The sequence below is a fragment of the Perna viridis genome, chromosome 8, assembly GCF_037379345.1.
Source record: "Perna viridis isolate PV_CMFRI_1.1 ecotype Kerala chromosome 8, ASM3737934v1, whole genome shotgun sequence".
In the NCBI taxonomy this organism is placed as follows: Eukaryota; Metazoa; Mollusca; class Bivalvia; order Mytilida; family Mytilidae; genus Perna; species Perna viridis.
In genome coordinates, this window is record NC_142452.1 from 18874338 (window position 1) to 18888269 (window position 13932).

The following is a 13932-nucleotide window of genomic DNA, read 5'->3' on the forward strand; positions in this document are numbered from 1 at the left end:
TTTAATTATTTCACCAATATGTCAAGAAATACTAAAAAATGTAATCAATACCAATTTAATAAACACATGGCAGCCTGCACTGTAAAGTAAAATCTTGAACCTTCATTGAAAATGCTTCAAAGCTGCCATTTAATGAAACAGAAATCCTATAAGCAAGTAGGACAAGTCCATTTACCATTTTGTAAGACTCCAATAACAGTTATCTTCCTTTATGCAAATGAAATCAGCCTGTTAATACTACATACTGGAAATACTTTGAGTAATTTAATAAGAATGAACATATCGCTTCCTCTTCAAATCACTACTCAGTAAACCACAAAGTAGGATTATCTTCCTTTGTCAACATCTGATTAATAATACAATAAAAACATTTTGCTTACCATCTAATATGTAGAAAAAAAAATCTTAAAATGGATTATCTCCTCTTTAAAAAAAGGTGTAATAAAAATCAGTTGAACAGATTATATATAAGAACTATTTTGACTGTTTCAAAGTACAGACATGTTAATAAATGCTTGGGCATGGTGAAACCAAATTGGATTTTTATTTACCAGAAAAGCTAAGTACTGGTACAGTACCTGTTGGTAAGGGTATTCAGGATTTTTTTTAATACCCAGTATCAAATTTTCTGTGACTGGCATTTCAGGATGAGACATTTTTATCAATTGTACTTACCCTCCTTCGTACTAAACCAACATGCTGACGTGGCCTTTAATTATGCTAGCTCATGGAAGTAACACATTCAATGACAACAGACCAAGGACATTTTATCTCATTTGTGCTGTGTGGTTGGCAGAGAATCAGTGACTACCAGATTTAAAGTCTGGTATGACTTTGTCAAGGATCAAACCTAGGATTTCCTTCACTAGTGACAAGCATACAACCATAAGACCCCCATAACGTTTCTTTTTACTGCAAAATACCTCTACCTTTTTTTATTACTTTGTAAATTCGGTAAGATGATCTCCCATTTGACAATAGTTTACTACTTAATAAATGCCACCCAAAGTTGATATGGAAAATCAATTCTAATGACTTCTGAAATGAGGAATCTGTCTCCTTATGTGGCTTAAAACACCCAAGGGAGCTGAAATCATTTGTTTATACAACCATTCATTTCCTTAGTCAACACGATTCTTAAAATGGTCACAATCAATGGGCTTCTTTATAACCATCATCATTTGGGAGTTTTTTTTTTTGTCATTCCTGTATAAATTCGTAATGACTTGGAAGAACTACCACTGACTCCAAATAAAAACATCAATTAATGCTTATGTAAGTTTAAAACAACCATGCACAAAAACATTCTTGTATTTAATGCTCTGATCGGTGATAGCACTGTGGCAGAACTAGCAAGATTTATTACTGTGAAAAACTGAATGATACACAGGAAAAATTGAAACATACATATTTATATGTTTTAAAAGATATGGGAACATGTTTAGGACCATTATGGAAAAATAAAGCATTTGTGCTTCTATACATGAAGTCATGTTTTTGAAAATAATATGAAAATCATATGCTTTGAAATCCTTTTTGATAATATATAAATACCATATGATTTTTATTTAATTATTTTACATGAATTGTTATAAGAAACCAGTGTTTTTTATGGTGATCCCAAACATATGAAAAACCTGTGTACTTAGAATTGTTAGATTTTTGTTCTGAATGATAGTAATTTCCTGTATTAGCTTTAACATCAATATTGGACTCTGAATAAAAGTTATAATATAAAAAAGAGGGTTTGTTTTGTTTGTGGTTTTCAATGAATCTTTTTTATTGTTTATAGGCCCTTGTTTGTTTGCCTTTAGTATTCAGAAGTTAAGATTTAATTTAAAATTTTTTGTAGGTATATGGACTTAATTTGAAGAAAACCAAACTAAACTACAGATCTACTATATTCCTTTTTCAGTATTCATTCTGTTATAATTGTGTTGCTACTGCAGTTCTATATTTAACTTTATTCATTTTTCAGTACTCATTCTGTTATAATTGTGTTGCCACTGCAGTTCTATATTTAACATTAAGAACTTAGTTATACTTGACGAACAAACACTTGTTCTTTCATAATATATTTACACTGTGAAGTAAAATATTGGAACAAACAATGACTAACTGAAGGGAAATCTAAGTTGGTTTTTGTTTACAAAAAGGCACGTCTCCCTCTCCCTCCTCTTCAAAAGTTCAAGGGAGTATAACTCACACAGAATTCAGTGAATCATCAATTTCCGGTTATATGCAGTAACTACTGGGGAGGGGAGACATAATTCATTCCTAAAGACAGTTGGATGTACATTTGAGAAAGAAGAAACTTAAAGCCAGTTGGAAAATTGATTTAAAATAGGTTGTAATTGTTGGTTAAAAAAGCCTGGTATAGACACTATTAAATAGAACAGTTTGGAGTGTGATGAAGCAAGACAATAGGGCTTATAGTCTCATCACATGACCCAGTGAATTCCCAAAAATGCCACAGGTCCCTGATTCCCATTCAAAAGCTTCCAGAGTTGTTGTTTATGATGCAAAAGACTACAATCTAAAAAAAAAATACTGATAACTGTATACCATATGGGTGTATCTGTAGCAAACTTAATACAATTCAGTCTTCATTTTTTTTTTAAATGCTTTTAACATAAGAAATTCTGGATTAAAAATAAATAGACAACAAGACTTGCAAGCCCTATATGGGCATGGAATATCTAATCTGTATTTAATAGAGGTTTCCATGGAAAAAATGCCTTAGAAACAACCATATCATATCAGAAGTTGGAATTTCTAATACATTCTGTACTGTATAAGAGTATTTTGTTTGTAGTGTAACTTCTGCTGATCTTTGTGGGACATTTCAAGCACTGAAACTATAAATCCACAAGTATTTCCTCATTATGTACAATTTTCAAAACATGAAAAACATACCCATTTTTCATCCTGGTGGGGTTGTTGTCTCTTTGACATATTCAACACATCCATTCTGGTTATAAACAACCAAAATATAAACAACAAAACCTGTGAGCAATACTTTCTAAATTAGATTGCACTTTATGACTTCTGAATTGATCAGGATCAAAATCTGAAAAAAAGGATCTGCACAAGAGGATATGTGAAATAAAGTTTTTGTGAAAGTTTCATTAAATTCCATGCAGTGGTGTAGGACAGGTAAATGATAAGAGATGGGTACCTCAGTGTCCCCACATTCATAAAGATCTTTCATGTTTTGTTGTGTGAAAACTCAAAATTGATTCTGATAAAAAATTAAAATGACAAGTGCATAATGGGAATAGGTTATATAGATCCTATGACATTCAGTGGAAGGAAGAGTTAATGAAAAGGGAAGGTTATACCCCCCTGCTTAAAAGACAGAAAAGTAGGAAGTATGGATGGAAGGATGGACACCCATATCACTATATATCCCAACTTTGCCAGTAGGGGGTATAATAACATTTAGTGGGTAAAACCAAGAAGACAGCTAAAATCACATACTTTATTGGACTACAGAGTCTACTTCCCATAGAGACAGAACAAAGTATATATACAAATACCTTAAACATATCACAGATATTTTGCAATGATCAACAATTATTAAATAAAAAAAAACATACCGATGAACTTCAACTTCATTAATTTTTATGAGAAATCTTGTGTTTCTGAAACAAGTATTATTTAATGATAAACAACAAGCAAAAACATGACTTCTACATGTATGACTTATTTGGTACACATTCTACATGTACACATTCTACACGTATGATTTATTTGGTACACATATACACACTAATTTGAATTAAACTGGATTCAATTAATATTTGTGTTGTTATGTTTGGGGAAAAAATCTCAAAAAGTCAGTTTTAGCATCAAATAGACAAATTTCCAAAATTTATAACTCTTTAGCTTCAGAGCAAGACAGCAAATAAACTTTGAAGTGATTTTTATGAAATTGAAGTTCATCCATATTTGCTTAATTCATGAATACTCTAACAATCCTACTCCAAGCATTAAAATTTTCGCCGTAATAAATACATTTTTAGATTTTGCAAATTTCGACTGAAAATCTGCACATAAATATTGATCATTCCTATGTAAACATAAACTAAACATTTCAGTGATCAATAAGCATTGGTTGTCTTTCAATCTTTACTAAATTAAACAAAAAACCTTTACCAGACGAATTATATATCAGACATATCCAGATAACATCATGTAATGGTAATAAATGCATTCTTTCTTAAAATGAAATTTGAATTCTTTCATGAAAGTGATTGTTCTCACAACAATGGCGATTTTATGTAACAGATTTGATATTGAACTGAAATGGAAAACGGTTCATGTGACCAAGACTTTTTTAAATAGCATGACAATCGATAAAGTCCTATGAACAATAGCCCTCAGAATGTCGTTTCAGGTTAAAACCAACCAAAGAATTGTCTCTTAATCAAAATAAAAACATAAATAAATTGAAATGTAAAAATATCTAGCTTTATGCACCAATAAACAATGGCAGACTAAGAAATGAAACTACATATGATCAATGCAATGTAACATGTGCAAGGTATGAACAATGAGAATAAACATACACAGAAAAAACTTTGATTGTAGGAAAACATGAAGTTTTAGCAATTTGTTCTCTTTATGATTGTAAGAGTTATTTCCCCTGTATCTTTCAAATTATGGTAAATTAAGACTGGATCTGATACTCAATAAAAATATACATCAAAAATACACCCAGCAACAAAGTTAAGCTATAGATTAGGTGTTACAGTTGTAACACATGAACAATATATAACCTGTTGAAACATAACCCTTAATAAACCAAATTGAATATATACCTAAATAATACAAACTGTTTAAATCAATGCTTAAGCCAAATAAAATCATAATTCTGAAAGAGGTTAAAAATGCAGATTGAATACATGTAAAAATAACAAGTCTAGTAAAAAAGCAAATTCATTCACATGAAAGCAATACAAACTAAAAGATCTGTAAATCTTAGCAAAGAGATTTACTAGCCTGTAGGATAGGTAAGAGATGTAAGGATGTGAAATACAAACACTATGAAAGGGACTAATGGATAACATTCTAAAGTTTGTTTTAATCAACATTAACTAAAGTACCTTTTATTAAATCACATATTCAAACACTTCTACAAATATCAACTTTACTAAAAATACATGTATATGTACAAACAAAAGAAAACTAAGACCACATATGCTGTGGTGCCAAGGAATTTTGGACATTAAAATGCATTGTGATTGTATTACTGTCATTTCAAAACATACAGTTTTTTTCTACTTCTATAACATTCTAATGCAAAAAAAAAAATTATTCAACTTCATTTTTATATAAAACCTTTATACAATACTTTTATGTAAAGATAAGATTTTGTATAAATTTAGTTAAATGCCACCATTAAGGCATAAAGTGCCAGGTTCATTAGTGGACCTGTAATTCAGAAGAAAACAATATCCATACGGCCTTGAGCAAAGTCATGGTTGGAACAAAAATAAAGAAAGTCTATGTAGGAAAGATTGTTTGTTCCAAAAAAAAAAGTAGTTATCAATAAATTGGTTAAGCAAGACAAAAAAAATGGCATAAGTTTCATTAAACCATAAAAAAATATGGAGAATAGAATCAAATGTACTTTTTGTATGGAAATATCACAAGGGGAATGAAGTTAGTCTTTGAAGAAATGAAAGGTTCCTACAAATATCACAGTAATCAGATTCAAAGAGTATAATTAGTGTTTTCACTACTGTTACTAAAGGGAGATAAATAGGTTTAAGTTTCCAATCTTTGGAGTTCATCCCTGACATATTTGATCATGTGGTCCTCACTAGCCTCAGCCTTTGGGCTTGAGTCAAAAAAGTCATCTTCCTGTTTTTTATCTGATGTTATACTGTTGCGCCTAGCATCCTGAATGTGACCATCGGACCATAACTGGTCAACTGCTGATTGTTGAGATCCCCTGCGTGCAGAAGCCTCACCTTTGACGGAATCCTGCTGATTTCTCAAAAGATTTTGTTCACTGCCATTTTGAGCGGATTTTGCTAAGGTAAATGCATCATCTAAGAGTCTTTCTCCTTCTCTCGTTCTCTCCTCTTTACTTTTTCTCAACAGAGCACTATTAGAATTTAAATAAGCTAAGTTTACTATTTCTCTAGCTTTTTCCTTTGCTTCCTGGTCTTGTAGAAACCGTCTACGATCTTCTCTTTGTTGTTGTAATAACTGTTGTCGTCTGTTAAGTATTTCAATTAAATCCTGAAAAAAAAATTATAAAATGTGATGAATCAACAAATAGTTAATTTAAAAAATCTATACATAATGCTACTCAAGTCATTTCATGTGAAACTTCATTGTAACTATAATACACGAAATATACATACAGATATAAGATTTCATTTAAATTTGAAATCAACTAGAATCTTTAAATTTGACTTAAATTTTAAACTGAAAAAAATGTCATGGCTTTCTTTTTATATACAAAGCATTCATTCAAAATTCAGATAGGGTCTGACTTCATTTGTTTTAATTAATACATGCACATCCTAAATACTGGCATTTAACTGTTCTATAATAAAGGCTTGCTCATTTTAAATTTGATGGAAATTATCTGGCTATACAACACTACTTGAAGTACTACATGTATTCAATCAATCTTGAAAAAGACTTACACAGCAGTTCTAAACTTCATCAGAATTTCATAAGACTAAAATAAAGTGTATCATGCCACTAGTGAAAGGAAGGGATATGTTAAGGAAGAAAACTGGATACTGTTACTATCTTTTTTTTTACAAATTTTAACATGCAAAAATATAGGTTTAATCTACTGCAAGCCAAGACAGCTATTTGAGGTTCAAAATAAGTAGTAGTTAAAACTGATGACCAAACTTTAAGGCAGACTTGTAATGTAAGTCCTTAGTATAGGTTGACAAAGAAATGATGATCCTGCACTTAAAAATGAGGAAGCAGGTATTTTAAATACTAGTATGTAGCAGTTAAAAATAAGTTCTATTGGGCCCCAAACAACCTTAATTGGTAAGTAGGATATGGTTAAATTTCAGCTAAATGTAGGGTGTTTGAACTTTTATTTGAACCTCTAGCAAGACCTATATCACTAGAATGTGTACAAAGTTTACCTTGTCTGACATACAGTTGGATCTAATCTGTAATGAACACATACATGCACGATAAAAATACCTTTAAAAATGCTATTTTTATGAAACATTTCATGGACTAAAAAATAAAACCTTTCAATGCAATACACCAACTAAGATTAAATCATTTTTATACCAATGAAAACTAAAAGATAGCATTCAATGTCCATGCAAATCAGATGCCTCTATAACCATATTAAACAATCTACCAATAGAATCTCATTCTATCTCTTGTTGGAGGTGTAATACTAGTTACTCTTCTATAATCTGAAACATTCTGATATAACTCCTTTACTACAATTTCTGACAAAGGAATAATTGGTGATTTTACAAATATGGAAATAATATTTATTATAAATTTTCAAAGCACTCTGAGATTTAGTTAATTGAAACTCTGTTAGATAAAGTGATGAAGATATTTTTTTTGCAATCCAAATTGATCAGTGAATTCTGATGAAATGGTTCTAAATAATACATATGGATAGTAAAAAAAAATAACAAAGTTTATCTGAGCAAATGAGATTCTACAAATACATCATTCTAGCTATAATAAAAACCTAATGGTGAAATAATCCCAATACATGCATTTGTCATGCATATACATTGGTACCTGAGTTGGGTGCTGTGGAGAAATGGCTGACCCCACTAAGTTTTTGACCTCTGACCGTGTATCAAGGTCATTTGATTTTTGAGGTAAGTGAGTGTTGTGAAAGTACTCTGTGATAATGTTCTGTGGACGGTTACAGTCTACTTCTAACAATGGCTGTGTGAGAATGGAGTCATCATGCTGAAGAAGGGTAAGTCATACAGGTTAGTACCAGATATATTTGCTATTATAACAAGTAGTAAGGGACCATCCAAGATTTGATCTTCAATATCTCAACCCCCTTTCTTGTCTGCTGATAGAAAGAGCTGACAGCATCCCAGTCAAAATCACTTTAGGGTCAATGTGAGTGCATTATCTACTGATCAATGGCATAATCCAGGAGAGGATAAAATTTTTCTGTTTTGAGTTCAAGTCATCTAAAATTAATGCAAACAATACCCCAATGTGACTTCAATGAATGGATGCTTAATTTTCTAGGAGCTGGCAGTAAAGTGAAAGAAAATTGATCTAATGGTTTGATTTTTATTGAAATAGATAGTAATTAGTGATAAAATTTAAGGATTGTAAACTAAAATGATATCGATGATTCTACGAAAATATTCTGGTAAACAAAGTAATTCTCATTAGTGAACTATGCATCATTTAAACTAGATTGAGTTACTGACATAGTAATATATATCTACTGGTACAGATCATGCTATACCGGTAAATGTAAAATGTACTAAACTAAAATTTTCCTTTTAGAATAGAGCATGATGCAATATATAATTCATTATACATTGCTTTTGTACTGTGACTAAAGAAATAGCCTTCAAAATAAGTTCTCAAGTTCACAGTATTGCCCAACTATTCATTAAAATAATAATGGAAGTTGTGAAATGGCTAAGTTAACCATACATATGAATAATAAATATGTAAAAAAAGAAGCCACATTAAAAGGTAAAAATAGCACTAAATATAAATAAAATGTGATGAAAAAGTAGAAAGGGAGGCCATTTTTTTCCTGAAGGCCTCCATAAGAGGTGAATAACATAGTGTAAGAAGAGATAATCCCAATTGTATGAACAAAACTTCTGAGTTTTTACTGTTTATATGTGGCTTATTTTATAACTTTTTTTTATATTATTTTTATTTTGTAAAATTTTTGACCCCTGTTTTTTTTCATTTGGTTAAATGAAAAAAACTAGAAAGTGATTCAAATGCAATTGAAAGCCCTATTGAGAGTTACAAGAATCAAATAAAAGTCGTAAACCTGCTACAGATTGTTTTGAATTTTCCTTTTGATTGAACACATTTTATTAATTGGTGGATTCACATTTGGAGCAAAATTAATCACTGAAATCTGCCAAAGGATTAGCCATGTTACGCAACACATCATTTACATGTTTTAGAGCGGTAATTCAACCTAAATTGGAGAAACTGAAACCTAATGATTTAATGTTCCATTGCATCTTAAGTTATGCAACTGCACAAGGCCTTTTAGCAAAACCACTAAGTACGGTAGAAATTAAATTGCAGTATAATGAGTGCTTACATGCAATACTGCGCTAAGCTTTAAGGCAGCTGAATAATTAATGTCAAATAAATCTAGAAGGAAGAAATTCTAGGGTGAAAATCATCCTTACATAGCCTTTAAACATACATTTGTTAGGTTTCCAACTTGTTAAATGAGATATGGTGTTTTCAGAAAATTCTCTCACCAAGAGTTAATTGAATGGCTTCCAATCCACACACCCTACCACTAATTATCATATTTCAATGTTACATATACTGAGTACTAGACAAGAAATTATCTATAAAACCTGGCAAACTTAACAGGAGTAACAAACAAATCTAAATGAGAATAATATTAGTAGTTCCCAACCATCAGAAACAAACCAACAATTATATGCTTATAGAACTGGGAATATTGAGGCTATAACCAATCCATGAGGGCCATAAATATCCATTGTAAACATAAGGTTCACTGTTCTAACTACATGTAATATAATAATGGTGTTCTATTTCATGTCAAGCCAAGTGAGTTATGAAAAAGTAATGAATGGCAAACTAATCCATCAAGTTTGGTTGGCAATTCACTTATTTCTTAAAAATGGTGTCACTATCTTCTGACATGCTAGTAATTGGCTAATATTGCAAAACAGTTTGTTTCTCGTTTGTCAAGAGAGAAGCCAATTAAGGCTCTAATTATTACAATAGGACTCAGACTGTTGGAAATACTGTTTTCTCTTTTCTTGAAATGTCTGCATGTGGACATGTTCTGTTGGAAATACTGTTTTCTCCTTTATTGAGATGTCTGCATGGACATGTTGTTGTAACACTAAAATGGTTTGGTTGAAAAAAAAAAAAAAGATTAAAGCAAAAAACTGACTACCTGACTACAGAATGTGACAACTGTCCAAGTTAATCTACCGTTAATTAAAATAAGATCTATCAATTGTTCAATTCAGACACAGCATATAGTATCTAACAACTCTCCATTCTACTTTCTGTTCTAATGACCTTTCTGATCAGGCAATTAGATTTCATCTTCCATGATTTTGGAGGCATAATTCAAAGGGAAAAACCTGAAGATTCTGAAGGTTATTAGAACAGAAAGTAGAATGAAGTATTGTTAGATCTTTCATGCAGTGATTGAGTGGAATTTATAGCTCAATAATTATATTGTTGTTCCAGTAAGTCCTTGCTTAACTTTGGTAAGTAGATACAATTGAGGGCTTTCCAATTAATGTCAGTGTACCAGTAGTACATGTTCCAAGAATTTCATCTAAGGTTTCTATTTTAATTTCAAGTCAGCTGTGTTCCTCCTGCATAAGAGTACACATAACATCCATCATATATAGATGTAGAGATCAGTTTGTTTGTTTGTTTGTTTGTTTGTTGGGGTTTAACGTCCGAGCAGCAATATTTCAGCTATATTCAGACGATGAACATGAAATTGATGATAAAATGAACATGAAATGAAAATTTCAAATTTTGATTGCCACTGGAAATAGGGAGAGGTGGGTAGGATCGGACAATTTAGACCCCTGTGGCGGAGCCCTATGGTTCCTTCTCCGGAAGAATACCACAGTAGGGTTCTTTAACGTGCGAGGAACATGGCATCTTTCCCACCACGGTGCACCACTATGGTTTGCAGTCAGGTTTTCTGTATTATACCCTGACAACCCCAGCATGTAACACGCCAGGGGTACCCCATTCCACCACCTGGGGCACACATCCCAGTTGCTCTGTGGGCAGAGCGCCCTAGCCCCCAGGTAGGGTTCTGAGCACTATTTAGTCGCCTTTTACGACAAGCTTAGCGCTGCTGCAGGCCTATTCTTTTTACACCCTGACCTGCACGGGGCTGTAGAGATCAGAGAAGTCTGTGAAACGTACCAGTCTATAAAGGAAGTACCAATAGTGAATGATGCACTAGATAATAAAAGAAGCTACCAAGCTGGAAACATCATTGTTCAGAACTATACCTTATTGGTATTCCTCCGTGAGATTCTTACTCCATCTTTAGCATCTATTCTCCTTGGAGCGGCTCTCATGCTGCGTCCTAGCTTCATCTCATCCTGGAAAGATAAAAAGTTCTACTACTGTAAACCAAGGAATGTTTGCAATTTTTGCAGTAAGAGCTGTAAAGCAAAAGTATGACTGTTGTGTATTTTTTAAAAGAACATTATACTATAATTTGGGGAAGATCATGAATTTAAAACTGTGTGAAAGGTGATCAATCACAGAAACTGTGAAAAAAAGATGATGCAGTAATTTCCCAGTTTACAGTATATTGTTTTATTTTTAACTTCCTTCTTAACCCTTTTTAATAATAAATATCATGAACATCACTAAGGAGCAAGGTCATTTACAGCAAAAATTTGGGTGTCCATATCAACAAAACATGAACTACCTGATCAGCCACTACCAGATAACTACCTGATCAGCCACTACCAGATAACTACCTAATCAGCCACTACCAGATAACTACCTGATCAGCTGCTACCAGATAACATTAAAATGATTTTATAGCACATACAGTGATGCTGTTAAGGAAAAGCTTGAATAAATGAAAAGCACCTAATGAACTGTCTCAGGTAGTGAACTAGACAAATGAGATATAGAGATTAAAACTTTCCATCAGACACAGATTTGAATACCTATGGAATGATAGAAGCTTCCTCTCAATTATTCAGTTAACTACTTATGCAAGTTCATCAAATTCATCAAGAGAAGATACATGCCAAATATTAAAAGCCTAAGTCAGATGACAAAAGAGTTATGGCCAGTACAAACTTAGGATGAAAAGAAGAAGAAGAATCATTCACAAATTAACAATATGTGCTCCTTCTGTATATCTGAACATATAGGATCACAGACTTGGTGACGGACAGACAGATAAAAGTCCATATTGTCTCCATTAAGGAGAAAGACACGTTGAGTTTAATGCTTTACCAAACTGTAGATTACTGACAACACATGAAATAATCCATTAACACATTGCCTGAGATAAGAATGATATTACAACATGGACAGAACTGTTTGCACCAAATGTCTTTCTATTGGTAATGTGCCCATTAGACAATGGGACAAGAACATGAAAAAAAAACACTAATGAACTACACCATATAATCCATCAGACAATGACTGATATAGGAATACTATTACAATATGGATTATATACCAAGAAAACTCATCCATGTTATTGCATAGAGCTGACAGTGCTCCTATCAGAAGCTAAAACAAGGATGTACATTATATAATGTAAGGGAACAAAACAATAAAAACTTATGCACAGATTCAATTGTAACATGCACCAAGTACCTTATGAGGTGGGTGTAAAAACTATTGAACCATACAGTTTGTGTAACAATGCCATAACTAACTATAAGTCAATTCACTTCCAGAAAACACACTGATATCAACATGACATTCAGTGATAAGTATGGATACAACTACTTGTACTCTGTGCAAGGGGCATAACTTTTGCTAACAAGACAATAAGTTAATAAAGAATTTTAATATTCCATTTACTTTCAACAATTCTATTTGAATAAATGTTTAAAAGTACACTGTGCTAATAGTTGATGATGATGATGATGAACACAGTTCTGAAAATATCACATTTCTAAGAATTTCCTTGAAAATTTATTCTACAGAATTTGTAAAACTCATCAGAAAACATCAGATAGGTTCCATGAATTTGTAAGTAGGAAAGATAATTGCATGAGTTGAAGGCATAATGCTCAAAATGACTTCTCATAAACCTAAATTAAATTCTTATGTTCACGCTTGTTTAAATTGAAGACCATCTGTAACATTAAGATGGAAATTAACCTTTACTAAATCTATTCTGAGATAAGTCAGTTGTGTAAAATTTAAGGATGATTAAATCCAAATAGACATAAACGAACCGCATGTTATAGCTTCTTTGACTTAAAGCATTCGTAAATGGATTTAAAACCGTATAGAGCTTAAGAAAATTTATATGAAGTGAACACAATAATATCTGGAGACATATATCAACTCTGAAATCTCGAAGACAGTAGATGTTAATACATTTTAAAAGTACTCTTGATTTTTCAGCACTTTTAACAATTTCAAAGTACCGTAATGAGAATTTCAGATCATTTAAAGAATGTTTCTTTTTCTGAATAGTGTATACAAAATAACATGTTCAAAAATTATAAATATTACTTATCATTTAATTTTAAGTGGATTCTAATCCAAATATTAAGAATTGGTTTCCCAGCAAAAATAATTTTTTTTGGGATTACTTGAATTGTAGAGTGAGGACTGATTGATATTAAAAATGTCACAGTACCAAAGAAAGATATACAAAATAACTTATTGAAAAATTAGAAACATTACTTATAATTTAATGTTGAATGGATTTAAATACAGTCCAGTGATTGTTGTTTTTTTCTCTATATATTATGTCGATTTCTGTCTTTTATGAATAGTTTCACATTAATTTGGGACCTTTTTATAGCTTTATGGTACAAGTTTTGCCCACCATTGAAAATCATGTGGTGACCTGTAGAAGTTCAATTGTTCACTGCATGGCATTTGGTGGATGGCTATCTCATTGGCAATCATACCACATGTCCTGTTTTTATATAACTGAAAGAGATCCTAACAATCAGACAGCTTGTATCAAATCAAATTATCGTCATGCAAAATGAAAAAAATCAT

At 31.8% G+C, this 13932-nt stretch overlaps 1 protein-coding gene across 7 annotated transcripts in view; it reads right to left on the minus strand.

Annotated features, from left to right (window-relative positions):
- Nucleotides 1-3467: 3467 nt before the first annotated feature.
- Nucleotides 3468-13932, minus strand: part of LOC148609647 (uncharacterized) — an 88446-nt gene continuing 77981 nt past the window's right edge. For 2 of the 7 annotated variants that reach the window (XM_088540651.1, XM_088540649.1), the window contains 4 exons: nt 11223-11315; nt 7759-7935; nt 7131-7157; nt 3468-6252 (listed from right to left, as the gene is read on the minus strand). In XM_088540651.1, coding sequence (XP_088396777.1) covers nt 5773-6252; nt 7131-7157; nt 7759-7935; nt 11223-11315 — 777 coding nt within the window. In that variant the 3' untranslated portion in view covers nt 3468-5772. Of the gene's footprint in view, nt 6253-7130; nt 7158-7758; nt 7936-9949; nt 10076-11222; nt 11316-13932 lie in introns of those variants that run through there. The other 5 variants (XM_088540652.1, XM_088540650.1, XM_088540654.1 and 2 more) reach the window with 4 other exon arrangements.